Genomic DNA, 19341 nt, shown 5'->3' on the forward strand with positions numbered 1-19341 from the left:
AAAGTCTCAAGCCAGCTTAGACACAGTGATTGGACAAATAAAGATGTCCAGTGAGACAATGTTCCTATATATATATATATATATTGAAAGATGTGTAATTAATTTAATCATGAGTATAGTTTATTAATGATCTCACCGACTAAAATAAACAATTTAGTTTGAATTCATCAGTTATTGGTCGAAATCTTTTAAAAATATTATGAAATTATCCTCGTGAAACAGTATACTCGTGACTTGTATAAGGATAGATTGGTTTAATATTTAGGATAATTTTTTTTTCACATTTTCTTTTTTCATAATCCTTTTCTCCCTCTATCTTATTCTATATTAAACATAAACTATTAAATAATTAGATACTATATATTTATATTCACAATGATTAACAGCAACAATAATTCATCAATTAATTTGGAAAGCCATTGATGTTATTGAATCATTTCTGTATATAATATATGATTGATTGGTAGAGGACCATTTAGTAAAATATACTAAACTAACGTAAGGGAAATTAAGCGAACCATACTCTTGTCGGATCTTTGAGATCATGTGTTTTGCATAGACAATTTGCGTCTGGACCACTTGATATTAATTTCAGCAGATAATTAACAGTATTAGACATCATAATTTTAATTTTTATAACAATAATTACGCAGAGATTAATTGTGATACCACAATGCCTCAGCACCCCATCTGTGCACATGAGTTGGATTTAGACGAAGTAATTAAAAATCCTCACTAAAATTTCTAAAATTTAAATTTTTTTTATCTAAAAAAAAAAATTTAACTTATAAAATCATAAGTTCTTTCAAAACATAAATTACTCAAAATATCTCATCTAAATTAAAACACTCTGAACATTAATTTACATTTACATGCTTTCTCAGTGACGTCAAAGATGCCAGCTGCGTATTCTAAGGAACGAAGCGCAGAAGAGCTTACATAAAGTAACTTAGAAAGCAACCTTTGGCGCAACCATTGTATGTTTTTGTTTCACTTAATTACGAATGTTATTCTTATTTATAAAACATATGCACTCAAATTTCGTTGTTTGAATGATTCAGCAATTTATTGATTTATACTTGAAAGGAGGCCTTCATAATGTCTCAATTTATTTTAGTAAACTTTAGTTTTCTAATTGGTGATGTGTGAATGGATGGATGTTTAATCGCCTTGTAAAATCTTCATTTAGTGCTTGATTGAGTCTGGTCTAGAAACAAGAAAATTATGTATCATAGGATATATAAGTCATTCCCATCAACTTGATGTATCTTCTAAAATATTTAACCATTTCTTGAAAATGTTGGTCTAGCAACCTTCTCAAATATGTCTCTTTCTTAATGTCATTGTTGTCGTGGTTGGAAACTCCACAAAATGGTTAAATATTCTTCAGAAATCTTAAGTTGGGGCATTTTAGTGAGGATTTGAAATCAACAACCTAAAAAAGCTTTTGTTAACATGCCTAATTGTCCATGTTGTTGACGTCAACTTGTGTATAATGCTCCATCATCTTACATATGGTTGTGCATATACCTTTAATTTCATGTTATGGATGTTCTTATGGGAGAATGTAGCTTCGAATTTGTACCCATCTTTTGCATGGCCAAGAATGCTTGTATAACTTGTAGAACTTTAAAGTTCTAAAATGTCCAACTCAAATCTCTTGAGAATAACTTCTTCTTCTTGAACAAGATTAATAATTTACATTTGTATTTAACCAAACTTGGATATAAATTTGTAAATGATCAAATATAAAATTATTTATGTTTTTGAAATGTCATTTTTCATTAAAATAAACATATGCATTATTTTTTATATTTAAACAACACTATAGGTACCTAATAAATGTTAAGGCCTTTTTAAGAGTGATTGTTGAGGAATAAAAGTAAATTTTTAATTAAAAAACACATTGTCAGTATATTAAAAATATATGATAAATATGCATTAAGAATATATTTAATAAATTTTTTATTTTTTTATTTCTTGATGAATGATCAATATTTTTAGAGCATCAATTAACATTTGGATAAATCTTATGTACTGCATGTCTAGTTTATTTGATTTTGAAGAGATATTCAATTGAATTATTTTTAACAGCTTTGTAAAGAAAATAAAAACAAATGAATACTTTGTTAAAAAAGCTCATTCAAACATGAAGTTAGGTTTTATACTTCTTAAAACTGTTAAAATACGAGTCAACCCCAATTCACTATTCCAAATAAACCTTGGCTGAATTTGCATGCAATTATAATTTGAGTAATCGAGGGTTGATTTTTTATCCAATGTTTTTTATAAGCAAAAGAACTAATTACTTCAAAAAATTGTTACAATTTCGGACATTAATAGCAAATAATCCGTCAAGTTTATGTTAGTCCCACATCGGTGGGAGTTCAATTAGGAGGACCTCCTTTGGCTTATAAAAGGAGGCTTAAGGGTTCCTTAAGCATCATCTCAAAATCCTCTCTTTTCCTTTCATTTTGTATTACACCGAGCTTGTACTTGGTAGTAATAGTCTCCTATTTTGAGGAGTAAATTTTAGAGTGAGAAACAGTGTAATTTTTTTCTTCTGTGATAATTTTATATTGTCTTTATTGGAATAGGAGTAAATTTTAGAGTGAGAAATAGTGTAATTTTTTTCTTCTGTGATAATTTTATATTGTCTTTATTGGCTCTTATTTTTCATCTCTTATTTTAGTTGTGTGTTATTATACTGATACTCTGGTCCTAACAGTGGTATCAGAGCTATTGGTTTAGTTTATTCCGCTGCTATTGTCATTAGAATAGTGTTGGTAAAATTCTGAGTATGCTCTGTGATTGCGGTTTAATCCGATCTTTCACATCAAAAAAGAGTTGTTACTGGAAAAGTTTGGTAGTGTGAAACTGCTATCTGAGAAAGTTCTGGCTAGGAAAGATTTGGTATTTAAGAGTGTCTATAGTGACCCACCTCTTTTTCCTGGAAATTTTTTTGGTGTGTTAGTTCATGGTCTACCTGTGTTATTCCAGTAGACAATACTATTCATAGTGAGAAGTGCATAAGTCGGTATAATAAAGAGAGAAAATATGACAGCAAAATATGAGATAGAGAAATTTAATGAGAGTAATTTCTCCCTGTGGAAATTGAAGATAAGAGCAATTTTGAGAAAAGACAATTGTCTTGATGCAATTGAAGGCAGACCTGCAGATATTTCAGAAAAAAAATGGAGAGAAATGGATAACAATGTTGTTGCCAATTTGCACTTAGCATTGGCTGATTCAGTGTTATACAGTGTTGCAGAGAAGAAGACTGCAAAGGAGATTTGGGACACACTGATCAAGTTGTACGAGGTCAAGTCACTTCACACTAGAATATTCTTGAAGAGGAAACTCTACACTCTTCGAATGAGTGAGTCCACATCAGTAACGAACCACATCAATAATTTGAATACGCTATTTGCTCAGCTTACAGCCGCAGATTTCAACATAGTAGAAAATGAACGTGCGGAGCTTCTACTCCAGAGTTTACCAGATTCATATGATCAACTCATCATCAATATAACAAACAACAACATTATCAGTCGTCTATCCTTTGATGATGTTGTTGGAGCAGTTCTTGAAGAAGAATCCAGGAGAAAGAATAAGGAAGATAGACTGGAAAATTCTAAACAGGCAGAAGCATTGACGATGATGAGAGGAAGATCAATGGAACGTGGTTCCAGTGGGAGCCAGAATCATGGTAGATCAAAATCTCAGAGAAGGAAGAACCTCAAATGCTACAACTGTGGCAAGAGAGGGCACGTGAAGAAAGATTGTTGGAACAAGAAGAGTGGAGGAGGGAAGAATATTGAAGCATCAACCTCTCAAGGTTGTGTTGCAAGTACTTCAGATGATGGTGAAATCTTATATAGTGAAGCAGTAAAATCTAGAGGTGGAAGACAACTTCATGAATGTTGGATATTGGATTCAGGTGCAACCTGGCACATGACTCCATGTCGAGACTGGTTTTACAATTATGAACCTATCTCAGGAGGATCTGTGTTCATGGGAAATGATCATGCCCTAGAAATTGCTGGAATTGGTACTGTCAAATTAAAAATGCATGATGGTACTATTCGTACAATTCAAGGAGTACGACATGTGAAAGGCTTAAAAAAGAATCTATTGTCCATTGGGCAATTGGATGACCTCAATTGTAAGATCCATATTGAAGGTGGAATCTTGAAAGTGGTTAAAGGCAACTTGGTGGTGATGAAAGCAGAAAAGATCACAACCAATTTATACATGCTTTTGGAAGATACGTTGAAAGAAGCAGATGCATCAGTTGCAATTAGTCAAGAAGAAGAAACAATGATGTGACATCGTAGACTTGGTCATATGTCAGAACGAGGCCTAAAAATTCTAGCAGAACGTAATCTCTTGCCCGGGCTCAAAATGGTAACCTTACCATTTTGTGAGCACTGTGTGACAAGTAAGCAGCATAGATTGAAGTTTGGCAACGTGATTACAAGAAGCAGACACATACTGGACTTGATTCATTCTGATGTATGGGAATCACCAGAAGTATCTATTGGAGGAGCAAAATATTTTGTATCATTCATTGATGATCACTCAAGGAGATTGTGGGTGTACCCAATCAAGAAGAAATCAGATGTGTTTTGAGTAATCAAGGAATTTAAAGCACTAGTAGAACTTGAAACTGGGAAAAGAATTAAGTGCTTAAGGACAGACAATGGAGGAGAATATGTAGATGGTGATTTTCTGGCATTTTGCAAGCAAGAGGGTATTTCAAGGCAATTCACAGTGCCTTATACACCTCAGCAGAATGGTGTAGCAGAGCGGATGAACAGAACTCTTCTAGAAAGAACAAGAGCTATGCTAAGAACAGCAGGAGTGGCTAAATCTTTCTGGGCAGAAGCAGTGAAAAATGTCTGTTATGTAATAAACCGATCACCATCAACAACAATTGGTTTGAAGACACCAATGGAGATATGGAATGGAAAGCCACCTAATTATTCTTCATTACATGTGTTTGGATGTCCTGTGTACGTGATGTACAATTCCCAAGAAAGAACAAAACTGGATCCAAAATCCAGGAAATGTATATTCTTGGGTTATGCTGACAATGTTAAGGGGTATCGCTTGTGGGATCCCACTGCCTGCAAGGTTGTTGTTAGCAGAGATGTAGTCTTTGCAGAAAATGAACTGCAAAAGGAGCAGAAAAATGACAGTACTACCAAAGACATTACTTCAGTAGTGATAGAAAGGAAAGCTAAAGAAGATGACAACTCTGAAGCAGAACAAGAGCACGGAGAACAAGAATCAAATGATGCCAATGATGGAGAAACTCAACAAACAAGACGTGAGATAAGGAGACCATCTTGGCACTCAGACTATGTGATGGCAAGCCACGATGCATATTGTCTTCTAACAGATGAAGGAGAACCATCAACCTTTCATGAGGCTTTGAGGAGTTCAGATGCTTCATTATGGATGACAGCAATGCAGGAAGAAATTGAGGCCTAACATAAAAACAAGACATGGAAACTTGTTGAACTTCCAAAAGATCGAAAAGCCATTGGTTGTAAATGGGTCTATAAAATCAAACGAGATGGTAATGATCAAGTGGAGCGGTATCGTGCAAGATTAGTGGTTAAAGGATATGCTCAGAAAGAAGGCATTGATTTCAACGAGATATTCTCTCCAGTTGTTCGATTAACCACAATCAGAATTGTTCTGGCAATGTGTGCTGCATTTGATTTACATCTTGAGCAACTTGATGTAAAGACTGCTTTTCTACATGGAGAACTTGAAGAGGAAATATATATGCTCCAACCAGAAGGTTTTGAAGAACAAGGAAAGGAAGACTTGGTTTGCAGGTTGACCAAATCTCTGTACGGTTTAAAACAGGCGCCAAGGTGTTGGTACAAGAGATTTGATTCCTTCATTATTAGCCTCAGATACAACAGACTGAGTTCAGACTATTGTACGTATTACAAGAGGTTTGGTGATAATGATTTCATCATTTTGTTGTTGTATGTGAATGACATGCTGGTGGTAGGCCCCAGCAAAGATCGAATTCAAGAATTGAAGGCACAATTAGCTAGGGAGTTTGATATGAAGGACTTAGGACCAGCAAACAAGATTTTAGGGATGCAAATACACCAAGACAGAAAAGATAGGAAGATTTGGCTCTCTCAAAAGAATTATCTTCGTAAAGTCTTACGACGCTTCAATATGCAAGACTGTAAGCCAATCTCTACCCCACTTCCTGTCAGTTATAAATTATCCTCAAGTATGTATGTGTCCTAGCAATGAAGCGGAGAGGATAGAAATGTCTCGAGTACCGTATGCATCAGCGGTGGGAAGCCTTATGTATGCCATGATTTGTATTAGACCAGACATTGCACAAGCAGTGGGAGCAGTCAGTAGGTACATGGCAGATCCTGGTAGAGAGCATTGGAATGTTGTAAAGAGGATCCTTAGATACATAAAAGGAACCTCTAATGTTGCATTATGTTTTGAAGGATCAAAATTTATTGTGAAAGGCTATGTTGATTCAGATTTTGCAGGAGATCTGGATAAAAGGAAATCTACTACTGGTTATGTGTTTACACTTGCTGGAGGGGCAGTAAGCTGGTTATCTAAGTTGCAGACTGTTGTGGCTTTGTCTACTACAGAAGCTGAATACATGGCAGCTACTGAGGCATGCAAGGAAGCAATCTGGATTCAAAGGCTATTGGAGGAACTTGGGCACAAACAGCAGACTACAACTGTGTATTGTGACAGTCAAAGTGCTTTGCATATTGCAAAGAATCCAGCTTTTCATTCCAGAACAAAACACATAGGTATACAATACCACTTTGTTCGTGAAGTAGTAGAGGAAGGTAGAGTGGATATGCAAAAGATTCACACCAAAGACAACATAGCAGACATAATGACAAAGCTAGTGAACAATGACAAGTTTACATGGTGTCGATCCTTGTATGGCCTATTAGGAATATAAGCAACATGTAATTGTAATATATATATTAGTAATGTATGTGAAGATATGATTAACTTAATCATAATCTTCAAGTGGGAGAATTGTTAGTCCCACATCGGTGGGAGTTCAATTAGGAGGACCTCCTTTGGCTTATAAAAGGAGGCTTAAGGGTTCCTTAAGCATCATCCCAAAATCCTCTCTTTCCCTTTCATTTTGTATTACACCGAGCTTATACTTAGTAGTAATAGTCTCCTATTTTGAGGAGTAAATTTTAGAGTGAGGAGTAGTGTAATTTTTTTCTTCTGTGATAATTTTATATTGTCTTTATTGGCTCTTATTTTTCATCTCTTATTTTAGTTGTGTGTTATTATACTGATACTCTGGTCTTAACAGTTTACTCAGTGTACTTTATATTTCTGGGATGGTTACAAATTAGATTAGCCATGAATAGATTTTAAATATAAATCTAAAGTAATTATTATGTTACTAACTTATAACTAAAAACATGATTAACTCAGAAATTAAAAGTGAAAAACTTTTGTTGAAACAACGAAATCTTGGAAACTTAAATGCACAAAGTAATTTCACTCTTGAGCTATACCTTGTTCATCATTTGATACATATCTTTCGTTCTGATCTAGAGGTAGCTGGCAATGGCATTGGCTCAACACGAGTTTAATAGAAGTTCATGACAGAAATTGTGTATGGATACAAAAATTAATTTCCACTTGGTACTTCTATAATTGCTACATAAACGGGTCCAACTAAGGAGTAAGGAATATACTTCAGGCTCCTAAAGCCAAAGTAGATCCCTTGATCCTAGAAGAAGCCCAAGGCTCTGTTTGCATAAGTCTCAAACTGAATTTTGGCCACAGCAAAAAATTCAGTTTATTCTTTGTGATACACACAATCACCTCTATCTTGTAATTTAAAATGAATTATGCTGAATTTAATAATAAATAGACAATAAAAAACAAATCCATGGGCATGCATTAAGAAATGGACAAATGGCTTAGGAAGCGTTAGAAGCTAGAGGCCCTCCAAATGTCTGGTCTGGTCCAACGTTTGAAGTTGGTCGTATATTATGTTATTGTCCATAAGCTTTTCTTTATTGTTTCATGCCAACCCATTATAGTCCCTTGAGCCATTCCCAGACCCACCAACATGTTACCTATTCACTAGGCCTGTACGACTTAGGAATAGGCTTAGCTGTGTTATCATGCCAAGAAACACAATCAACTGCATAAAAATACATTTAAAAACTCTAATTAAACCAAGTATTTCCTTACGTTTATTAAAAATGTATTTATTATATATTTATAATTTTAATACTTTATAAAAAATTTGTATTTATAAATGCTTAAACTCATATATTATTATTGTGTTATGGGAAATAATCATAAGTCTTCTCTAAACCTCTGGTCCCCAGTAAGTGTGTGCGATTCAATCCATGTTCTTATATTAATAAGATACGATCTAAAATCTACAATATTCAATTTTTGAGTTTTGTCTATGTAGCATGTCGCAAAGCATAAGTGATGCCACACTTTGACTTATATATGCTCTCATAATGAATTTTACCTTTGATTCGTTCTAATTGAATAAGATTGATGTTTGACATATGATTATAAAAAATATTTCCATTGCATTTTGAATATATCCAATTTGATTGAAAAGGATATAATTCTTAATTAAACACTTCATTTCAAAAGAATTGAATTGAATTATTGCTCATCCCCTTAACCATCTTGAGATGGGAATTGCTTGACAGGCATACAAATTACTAGTTATGTTAAATAACACTTTTCATCATAAAAATTAAGATGGACTCATGAAGTAATGAGAAAACAAGGGCCTAACTCCACCTCATAGAGGTCCTTCTATAAATCAGATTAACAGTGCCAATCTTTTATTTGTAGTTGCTTGGAGAAAGATTAGAAATAGTAATATTTGGGTCATGGGTTCCCAAACAGCATGCCAAGTTCCTATTGTAGACTTCACTGATGAGAAGTTGAAACCCGGTTCACAAACATGGGCTTCAGCATGCCAAGTGATCCGGGGTGCACTTGAGGATCATGGTGTTTTTTATGCTTTGTGTGATAAAGTTTCTATGGAACTTTACAACTCTGTTTTTACTCTAATGGAAGAACTATTCCATCTTCCATTGGAAACAAAAATGCAAAAGATTAGTGATAAGCCCTACCATGGTTATTATGGACAAAATATTCATGTCCCCTTATATGAATCCTTGGGGATCAATGATCCAATGATCATGGAAGAAGTTCAAAAGTTCACCAAATTAATGTGGCCAGCAGGATATGATCATTTCTGGTATGGCTCAAAATTTAGTTATGTTGCGTAATTTTTTATTTACATTCCTAGTATGCTATATCTATATCTACCTATCTATTTATATACTTAGATAAATAGATATATTTATTGTTATTGACCGTTGTTGTTTCTAACTTTTCATGTTGTAAATAGTGAGACTCTCAATTTCTACGCAAAGCTAATAGTAGAATTGGACCATACCGCTAAAAGAATGGTGTTTGATGGGTATGGTGTGGAGCAAAGGCACTGTGATTCCCTTCTTGAATCAACAAAGTACATGCTTCGGAGCTTCAAATATAGACTGCCGCAGAAGGATGAAAATAATTTGGGATTGCATGCTCACACGGACACTTCCTTCTTCACCATTTTGCATCAAAATGATGTAAATGGTTTGCAAGTAAAATTGAAAAATGGAGATTGGATTGATGCTGATCCCTCACCCTTCATGTTTCTCATCCTCGCAGGCGATGCATTTAAGGTAGATCAATTTTCAATTATTCATAGCTTCAGTTAAATTAACATACATCTTTATCCTAAGTTACACATTTAAGTAAAATTATGGCTTGTTTTTATGTCATAGGTTTGGAGTAACGACAGGATACGGTGTTGTGAACACCGAGTAATTATAAGTGAAAAGAAGGAAAGGTACTCTATGGGACTATTTTCACTTGGTGGAAAGATGATTGCAACCCAAGAAGAGCTAGTTGATGATGAGCATCCAAGACGTTATCACCCATTTGACCATTATGAATACCTACGTTTCTATGCAACCAAACAGGCCTTAGAATCTGAGTGTCGACTCAAAGCGTTCTGTGGCATAGACTATGCTGATGAAAAGTGAAAATTGATACATGTGTTGATATCTGTATCCACATGCATTACAAAACTCGGTTTAATTTGCACTTGTTTCTTTTTATGCTACTTTCATTTCAAGTTCATTATTTCTAATCTAGCAATTCTTAATGATTCTTGTTTAATACAAGTAAAGGTTCAACCCGTGACATCATCATTTATTTTGTGTCATGTGATAGCATGAATCTAGAGAATGTTAGTTATTCTCTCTTAAAGATTAGAGCTATAATCCAGGCATGAGCACCGTCTAAATCTTATTACCTTTTTTCAAGTTAGAAATCCATAGAAGTCTATTTTATAATTTTTTTATAAATCCACAAGCTTAATTAAGACCATTAAGTAAATGCCTTTAAGTAAGCCAATAAATTTAACCTTTTAAATAAATCGATAAATATAAAATTACAAAATTTTACTATAACAACTCAATATATAACAACAAAAATATTAAATAATAATGTTACTTGTATTTACTTCATTAAGTCACTTTTTTATATTATGGTCAAAGAATTTAAAATCATTGGTTATTTTAAATTACCAAAAAAATTTCAAATTTATTATTGGATAAGTTGAGGCCTTTTAGGTAGATATCTATTGTTGTTGAAGTGAATTTATGCTCCATTGTCATGAAACCATTGATTTATTGACATATCTAATAGGCCTAGTCCATTGCTCTCTAAGTGAAATCACACACATGCCAAGGTGTTTGGCAATGAAGACCATCCCTTAGAGTTCAGCTAATACCAGTTTCTTTTATTTCTCTTATAAGTAGAGACAAAACACAAAAATAATTATAGGGTAATCTCAGTACATTCTCTTACATTGATTGATAAATTATTAGTACAAAAGTCATATTTTTTATGACATGCTTGTATAAACAAAGCTTTGAAAACTAAAGGGAATTAGTTTCTTTGGAAAATGTTACATGAATATGACAGATAACAAGTGTTATTAGATTACAATAAAAGTTGGAAAAAAGTGTTAGAAGACATAAAGAATCCCTCAGGTTGGTAAAGAATTTAATCTATCGCCTTTGGAAGTTGAAGACCTTGATCGAGACAGCAAAAATAAAGGCAAAGAGCACTGCAGTCCCAAAAACCACAACTGCACAAACTCCAATGAAATCATGTTTGATTCCAAAATAACTTCTTATGAACTCTTGCACCGACTTATTTTCTGATTCCATCATGTTTGTGATATCTCCAAATTGCGATGCAACCAATCCATATATAGTCCATGCCACGGGACATGCCCAGTAATACCACTTCCACCATACAGGAATCCTCTGTCATAAAAAAGATAAGAAAATGGAAAATAATAGTATCAGTATAAATGAATACATCCATTTATTCCATGATAGATAATAATCAATTCATTCAAAGCTTGTGAACTCTCACAGGTCGTGGGATGACAAATCCTGAAAAGAGGTTCCACATTGCATAAAATGCAGCAGCCACAACTGAAGCAACATGGTGATTTGGGGTAACTGCCACGGACATCATGCCATAGAAGGTGAAGTAGCACAATGTGAAGTACATGAAAAACATATACCAAAAGAATTTCTCTAAAGTCCACTCAAACCCAATCATGGCATAAACTATGACACCATATGTTACAGATTGGGCAAGAACATAAGGTAGCTCTATTATAACCTGTGACAAGTTGTGACTAGTGTTAACATGGGTACATATGTAATTGTAAACCATAGTACAAATATAAAAGAGAGTTTTTGGTAGAATGGTTAAGTTAGTACCTGTGCAAGTGCATAGGGTAAAGCAGAATACATTCCAGCAGCTCTTTCTCTATAAAAGACAGTTCTCTCAACTGCTACCACTGGTTGCACAGAAGCAGAATTCTGGACACCAAGGAAGAGAACCGCAGTATACATTGAACCCATGGCATTAAACAGGTCTTGCCTATTTGAGCTGGAAGTCAAACAAAGGAAACACAATCATGTTGAAAAACAAAATTGACTTACTTGTGTCTTATTTCTAGATTTTTTAAGTTTGACTTACTATTTTCCTCCAAGGTCCCAGAACATGGTTCCAAATATTAAGGCTATGAAAGTTGTGAAGAAAAACCTAACAGCAGTGTATGGTGGGTTGCGCCAATATGACCAATGTTGTTTCCATAAGCAAGCTAGGCATTGGACCCATAGTGACTGTGAGTATTGAGTAGGGAAATGAAGATCTTTTGAACCAGGAGTGGGGTTGCTAAGTTGTGCTATAAGTTGCTTGTTTCTCCTGAATAACATTGTATAACGGTTTAAGCCTTTTTGGAATATGATCATATGGATTATGTAGTCAATAATTTCATATCCAAATATTTTATCTTACCTATGGAGCTCAGAATTTTTGTATATCTCATGAAAATCAACACCTAAATTAAGTTCTTGCGCTGAAGTTGTAACTTCCAACATCCAAGTTGCCGGGTTATAGCCATCTTTGATTTTACTAACCCCTTCGATGCTCTGGCCAGTAGAAACAATGAAAAAGAAGTAAATACTAGCATAAGTTTTGGTTATCTTCTTTGTATAATATTGAATTTAAGTTGCATCTAACCTCAAAATACTTGATCAATTGACTGGAATGGCGACCCAATGGCCCAACATATATTTCTTGTCCTCCACGCTTCATTAGGAACAACTAGAACCACAAGTGGCATATGTTAGAGTCAGGTCTAATGGAGGAAGAACTAAATAACGCATCTTCTTTGTACCATATCATCTGTTACCTCATCAAAAGCTTCAAATATGTCAATGCTTGGCTGATGGATGGTGCAAACAACTGTTCTTCCTGTGTCAACCGTGTTCCTAACTGTTCTCATAACTATTGCAGCAGCTCTAGCATCTAATCCAGAAGTAGGCTCATCCATGAAAATTATGGATGGATTAGCCACTAATTCAACTGCAATTGTTAGCCTTTTGCGTTGTTCTGTTGAGAGACCATTCACAACAGGCAAACCAACTAATGAGTTCCTCAACGGTTTTAGCTCCACTAGTTCCATGACTTCCTCAATGAACATCTACAATTTTTTAAATCCAAAAAGTAAGTTCAAAAGGCCATTTCTCACAATTAATGAACATTTTAAACTTTGTAAATCCCTTCAAACCTTACTAGATTGAGCAAACATGAAAAACATAACGAGTCTTGAGTTGTAAGTACTAACTTTTCTTGTGTTAGAATCAACTTCAGCTGGTAAACGAAGCCATGCTGAATAGAGCAAGGACTCAAAAACAGTAACTTGAGGAGAGTGGATATCATTCTGCTCACAATAACCAGAGATTCGAGCAAATGTTTCTTGCTTTTTGGGGTAACCAGAAACTTTTATGCTCCCATCAATGTATCCTCCAGTTTTCCTCCCAGCCAAAACATCCATCAAAGTAGTTTTACCTGCTCCACTTACACCCATCAAAGCTGTAAGAACACCAGGTCTGAATGCACCACTGACACCCTTTAGAAGTACTAACTTATCCTCTACTACACCTTGATCCTTCATTTCCTGCCAATTGAAATCTCAGGATTTAGGATTAAAATTGTTTTGGACTAGAGCAGAGTTAACTAAAAACACTGTTACAAACTACAATCTTAAATTATAACTTTGAAAGTGACTTACTTGTGGCATGTCCACTGAGTATACGACTTGATCAAAGGTGATAGAATGTGGTTCAAAAGGAAGAATCATTCCTTTTTTATTTCCATGGCTAGAATCCACAATACCATCCACTTTCCTTGAATTTTCTGCATGATAGTGGAAGCTCGTTCAACATATAAAGGCATATTATGACTCACTAAAAAACTACCTCACATTCATAAATTAGTATGCTTGCATTGAGTGAGTGTTCACTAGTGGTATGAAGAAAGCTAAATTACCTATACTTGGTAATTCAACTTCTTGGGCTCTATAATGAGGTGCATTTCCTTCTGATTCTTCATTTATTGTTGCCTGTGGCTTCTCAAATGCTACCAAAATCATGGATATTTGTCAATAAAATTTTGTATCACTGTGAGAATCTTAAATAATCAAATGTGAAGATACTCACGATTGAGGAAAGTGAGAGCCACCGTATATACAATATTAAAAAGGAATATAAATCCAATCAATGCCCCAACTCCTATCCAATACCAATATGCATGTGTGAAGAATCCACGAGACTCTAAAACTTGAATTCCCAGTGTCTTGTTTGAATTTGGCGTAAACTGTAATAGAAGAGCAAATGTATCAGGCCTAAATGTTTCTAAAGTAATATTAAATTATTTTTCTAAAGTTGCAAGTTGAAGAAATTACATGGTTCCAACTATTTCCAAGGAACTCATTCACCACTATTGCATTCTGTCCATACATCAAAGGTGAAATCCAGTAACCCCAAATCCACCAACCCTTGATATCCTCTGTTTCATTGACAATGAAGAATAAGCATTAATGTTAAGTTCCATTATTTGATAAATGCAACAACTATTACTTCTATTAATTGTACTCACTTCTTGACAAAATGAAGCCACCCAATGTAAGCAGTATAAGAACTGCAAAGGACCCAAATGTGTTGGCTACAATTATGTTCCTACCCAATGCTGCAATAGCTCGGTACAATCCAGAAGCCATCTGATGTATCAATAATAACGAAAGGTACTGCTTAAATAATCTGCACAAAGAACAAGACTTCACACCATGAGTGACATTACAAACAAATTTAACTAGTATTTGCATGTTCCAAACAGATAACGAAGCTTCTTTACCTCCCAACATTTGGATCAAATCCAATTACATAATAGGTGAAAAATACCCAAATTGCAACTTCCACAAATGTAACAGGGATTTTGAGTATCCATGTAGGTATCCCATATGCCCAGGAGGGATAAAACAGAAGATCTCGTTGCTTATAGAAAATAGGAAGCTTTGCAATTGTCATTGAAATCTCAGGCATTCCATTAAACATAATCATTCCCACAGTAAAAAATAAAGCTCCAGCATAAACACCTCCATCATCCAAGGAATCTCGGTGCATCTCAGTTCGTAGAAATAGTGTCATTGTTATTATAGCCATTATAGAGAGCTGAAAAAACGTATCAACAATTTTAGTATTAACATAACTTGTTAGTATTATAGTCGTGTGCAAAATAATCATAAAGTTAGCATTAATATCAACACATAGAAATTAAAAAAATATTCATGTGAAACTTCTAAAATTCACCTGACATATCTTGAAGATGTAAACGAATGAATTTCTTTTCATAAGCAAATACTCTCTTGAGAAGTTAGCCTTTAATAATTCCTTCTTTTCAACGCCATATTTTTTAGTGGTTAATGCAGCAGGGTGATTCTTAGACTTATCAAATGGAATTGCAAGTTCTTCTCCAATTCTCCTTCCAACATGGAATGACTGAAATGCCTCAGCAAATTGAGTACCAGTTACAAAACTATACGGTTCATCTCTGCGCATCCAATACTGTTGTTGATCCTTTATTGAAGTTACCTACAAGGTAGATACATTATATGTACATAATCTTCATAAAAAATTTCAAATGTGGGATACAAAAGATAAACTTTGGCTTACTTCTTGAAGAAAGTCAGCAACACCTTTCCTCTCAGGACATTTAAACCCCATAGATTCAAAAAATTCAAGAATGTATTCACGAGGTCCTTGATAGACAATGACACCATCAGTGATAAGAACAATGTCATCAAAAAGTTCATAGGTCTCTGGTGCTGGCTGGAGTAGGGAGATAACAGCAGTTTCATTAAGAATGTGAACATATTGCTTGAGAGAGTTCACAATTTGAAAAGTTGTGGAACTGTCTAAGCCAGTGGATATTTCATCCATGAAAAGAGCATTAGCTGGTCCAACCAACATTTCTCCTGTAGTAACTCGCTTCCTTTGACCTCCAGATATACCACGCAGCATTTCATCCCCAACCATTGTATCAGCACATATATCCAATCCCAAAATCTACAAAATGTTAAAGTAAAATCCTTGTGGGTTCATTTCATAATAATCTTACAGAACTTTAAAGCATGAGAAAACCTTATGCTAGTATTACCTTTAGTACATAATCAGTTACTAGACTTGCCTCTTGCCCTCCTGTTGTAGCTGCCTGGTATGTCACAACCCAATAAATGCAAAAATATTATATCCATAGTTATAGAAATAGCTTGTTTTATTGTAATAGATATTGCTATTGAATTGATGATAAAAGATTTTTCTTCACCTTCATGTAGACATCAATATCCCGGTCCGGCTTAATATTTGCTTCTTTTTCTCTTCTAGTCAACTCAGATAGCAAGTCTATGGATCACAAAAAATTATAACCAGTTATGCTTATGTCACATTCCCATATTACCTGTAAAATGATTAGTAAAATAAACAAAGGAATGTAGAAAAAATGGCTAACCATAACGTGATCCAACCCCTTGGCACCTTGCAGAGAAAGCTAAGGTTTCCCTCACAGTCATTTCTCCAACATGAACATCATGTTGGCTGATATAGGCAGCAGTTCTCTGAGGTACAAATTCATTCATTCCATGCCCATTATAAGTCACTCTCCCAGATACCTGGAAGACACAATGGCATTTATATTAGATGAAAAATGCCATGTTTGTTATCGACAATGAAAGAAAACAACAGATATTAGTGATATCAAGGAAATTGCTTTGCACCTTCAGAGTTGGATCAAGTTTTCCTGACAAGGCCAAAAGGAGTGTGGTCTTTCCTGAACTTGGAGGACCTAAAAGCAATGTCATCCTCCGAGGTTTGATGATTCCACTAACATCTTTAAGGATAGTCATGTGTTTCTTTTTGCTTGAGAGAATATGGAGAGAAGTTAAAAAGCTCTGATACACCAAAGACAGAAAGATTGTGAGACTAAATTGCAAAACAAAGAAACACAAATTTGCAATCTCTAAACAAACCAGATTTACCTCCACTATATTGGTAACAAAGTTCAGGAAAGTTGGCAAAGCCCTGCTTCCCACATAAGCCTCTGCCTCAACATTTAAGTGCTCATAACGAACTTCAATTGTTGGAATATCAATCCCAACTCTAAAAAAATATATAGAAAAATACAAAGATGACAAAGAGAGAAAAAGATATTATTAACAAGATAATAAAATATTTTAAGAAAAATAAAAATTTGGAGAATAAGAACAAAGGAGAGAAGAAACAATAGCAATGTATTCTTCTTCCTTACCTATCTATTCGTTCCTTCAGCTTCAACAAAAACTTCTCATTGTCCTCTTCAGCAACATTGACCAACCTGTTCAACAATTTCTGTCTTTCTTGAGATCCAAGATCAGTAATATCAATCTCATTGGCGATTCCACGTGAATTGGTCAACAACCCTTTCCTTAAACGGTTGTAAGTAGGGAGTTTTTCTAGTGCAGCCCATTTTAGAGCTTCTTCATCATCTTCTTCTTCACGCATTGAAGACCTTGAGAATACCTCCATAGTACTGTTTCTCCAAACTGTTGAACTACTCGCTCGTAAACTAGTGCTTGCTTTGTATAAATCACTTCCCTCCATTGCTCCCACCCAAGTCAACTATCAAAGACAATAACTTCGGCAACTACACCTCAAACTCACCAAAACCCAGAACCCTTTTTCTTCCTCAAAGCTAATGCAGTTACAAACTACTGCGGTATATATCAGAGAACAATATAGCAGTGCTTTTCCTAGTAGAAATATGTAATGTAACTAAGAGAAAGAACTCAAATAAATGAGAAACTGAAGAAGAATTTGCATATATATGTTCAGTTTCCTTAGTTTACAATAAGAATGAAAAGGGAAAACTGCATATTTATATCATGATAACAGGTGGCTACTGATGACTCGAATTTGTGCATGTTTTATTTGTTTACTTATTTTTAGTCCTTATGCTCATTGAAACTAGAAAAGAAATAGATAATGCAAAACGCACAATGAAACACGAGGGGGAATTTGTTGTACTATATTGCTATACTATAAATCTGAACTGATGTCAGAGATGCATCGGTCAAATAAAGGAAAAAGGAGAGTCCCATGTTTCTTCATGTGCCACATGGGGGCCATGCTTTTTAGTTTTTATTTAGTACTAAATTTTAATGTCATCATTATTCCAATGGCAACAAAAGATACTACTCACTTTGTTTTCTTCTGCTGTAGTGAAAGAAATAAAAATAAAAATATTGAATAACAAAATAATTATTTTATATGTTGTGTAAATATATTCAGTATTTTTAAGACACTCTTTAGTAAGCCTTTTGTTTTATTAGTAAATTGTGTAAATATATTTTTACATATGCCTGAACAAACTACAAAAGATGATTGATGAAATGTTATGCTTATGTGAAATTAAGTTCTCAAACAATTGTTTGTAATGTGATAGTTTAATTACATAAAACAAAATATTAAAAACCGTATACATGCAAAAATGTTAAATTAACTTCATTTTAAAATGATTGTGTCGGTTTTATTTTTCTTTCTAAAATATGATTAATTATTACGTGCACTCATCGTCATTTGTACTTTTGAAGGTTGGCTGATATAGTACTCAAACTTCCCTCACGAGAACCAAAAAAAATTCGAAACTTTGTAAGCAAAGATATATTCTTTAGCAATTTAATTAATCAAAGTAATATACAAATATTTGATAATTTATTTCATATTAAGTCGCACGTACATGATATCAATCGTCAAAATACTATCCCGTGGAATGCAAGATTTTGAGAGCCATTGCTTGTGTATAGTTATTTAACATATAATTTGTATAAGTATCTAATCATGCAAATATAATGTGAATGGTCTACGTTGTACAACTATCCAACAAATAATGTGCGTACTATTTAATATTATTTTATGATTATTGTACACATGTTGTAAACCATACAAATTATTATACTATATAGTTTTTGTTTGAGTTTTTTCATATAATTCTTTATGGGGTTTGGACGCATTTGCACTTGAAGCTCTTTCTCTCTCACTCTCTTAAAGACTTTCTTAGAATTTTAATTAATTTCAATGAAAGTAGAAAAAAATGAAAATGAAAAGGTCTCTAGAAGTTTTTGTTGTCAACGAGAGTGGAAAAGGGACCCAGAGGGAAACACCAAATCTGTGAGATTAATTTTAGAACTCACCAAAAAAAGTCAAAACTAAAAATGCATGCATCACACGTTTAGATAAAATAATCTTTACCACTTGATCCACATACTTCACCTTTCAAGTTGTGATTATTATT

The 19341-nt window shown here is 34.1% G+C and overlaps 2 protein-coding genes across 6 annotated transcripts; one reads left to right on the forward strand and one right to left on the reverse strand.

Moving 5' to 3' along the window:
- The first annotated feature begins 8912 nt into the window (after positions 1-8912).
- On the forward strand, positions 8913-10127 carry LOC113857222 (probable 2-oxoglutarate-dependent dioxygenase AOP1). The gene is made up of 3 exons (XM_027489019.1): positions 8913-9286; positions 9440-9764; positions 9867-10127. The coding sequence occupies exons 1-3, from the start codon at positions 8913-8915 to the stop codon at positions 10125-10127; spliced, it is 960 nt and encodes a 319-aa protein (XP_027344820.1).
- A 1032-nt stretch (positions 10128-11159) lies between these two features.
- LOC113857202 (pleiotropic drug resistance protein 1-like) lies at positions 11160-17651 on the reverse strand. 5 transcript variants are annotated; one of them, XM_027488999.1, is made up of 22 exons: positions 17320-17651; positions 17051-17171; positions 16790-16963; positions 16525-16684; positions 16342-16418; positions 16174-16227; positions 15690-16082; positions 15327-15608; positions 14872-15188; positions 14617-14777; positions 14423-14526; positions 14178-14334; positions 14063-14097; positions 13751-13882; positions 13304-13636; positions 12869-13159; positions 12697-12780; positions 12472-12605; positions 12151-12378; positions 11889-12060; positions 11533-11787; positions 11160-11420 (listed from the first exon to the last, which is right to left on the reverse strand). In XM_027488999.1, the coding sequence occupies exons 1-22, from the start codon at positions 17649-17651 to the stop codon at positions 11160-11162; spliced, it is 4257 nt and encodes a 1418-aa protein (XP_027344800.1). The 5 variants fall into 5 exon arrangements, with proteins under 5 accessions (XP_027344800.1, XP_027344797.1, XP_027344799.1 ...); XM_027488996.1 differs by having other exon boundaries at positions 13751-13875; positions 14014-14097; XM_027488998.1 differs by having other exon boundaries at positions 13751-13860; positions 14008-14097.
- Positions 17652-19341: the final 1690 nt, after the last annotated feature.

The sequence above is a fragment of the Abrus precatorius genome, unplaced genomic scaffold (genome assembly GCF_003935025.1).
Source record: "Abrus precatorius isolate BTA unplaced genomic scaffold, Abrus_2018 Scaffold153, whole genome shotgun sequence".
Taxonomy (NCBI): Eukaryota; Viridiplantae; Streptophyta; class Magnoliopsida; order Fabales; family Fabaceae; genus Abrus; species Abrus precatorius.

Excerpts from the sequence above, each read along its gene's own strand:
- LOC113857202 (XM_027488994.1), bottom strand. The coding sequence starts at position 17,651 with ATGGAGGGAAGTGATTTATACAAAGCAAGCACTAGTTTACGAGCGAGT. Across the intron at positions 16,228-16,341 it reads ATATTGATGTCTACATGAAG|GCAGCTACAACAGGAGGGCA; the intron begins GTGAAGAAAAAT and ends GTGACATACCAG. Across the intron at positions 12,061-12,150 it reads TGGGACCTTGGAGGAAAATA|CTCAAATAGGCAAGACCTGT; the intron begins GTAAGTCAAACT and ends TTTGACTTCCAG.
- LOC113857222 (XM_027489019.1), top strand. The coding sequence starts at position 8,913 with ATGGGTTCCCAAACAGCATGCCAAGTTCCTATTGTAGACTTCACTGAT. Across the intron at positions 9,287-9,439 it reads GCAGGATATGATCATTTCTG|TGAGACTCTCAATTTCTACG; the intron begins GTATGGCTCAAA and ends TGTTGTAAATAG. Across the intron at positions 9,765-9,866 it reads TCGCAGGCGATGCATTTAAG|GTTTGGAGTAACGACAGGAT; the intron begins GTAGATCAATTT and ends TTTATGTCATAG.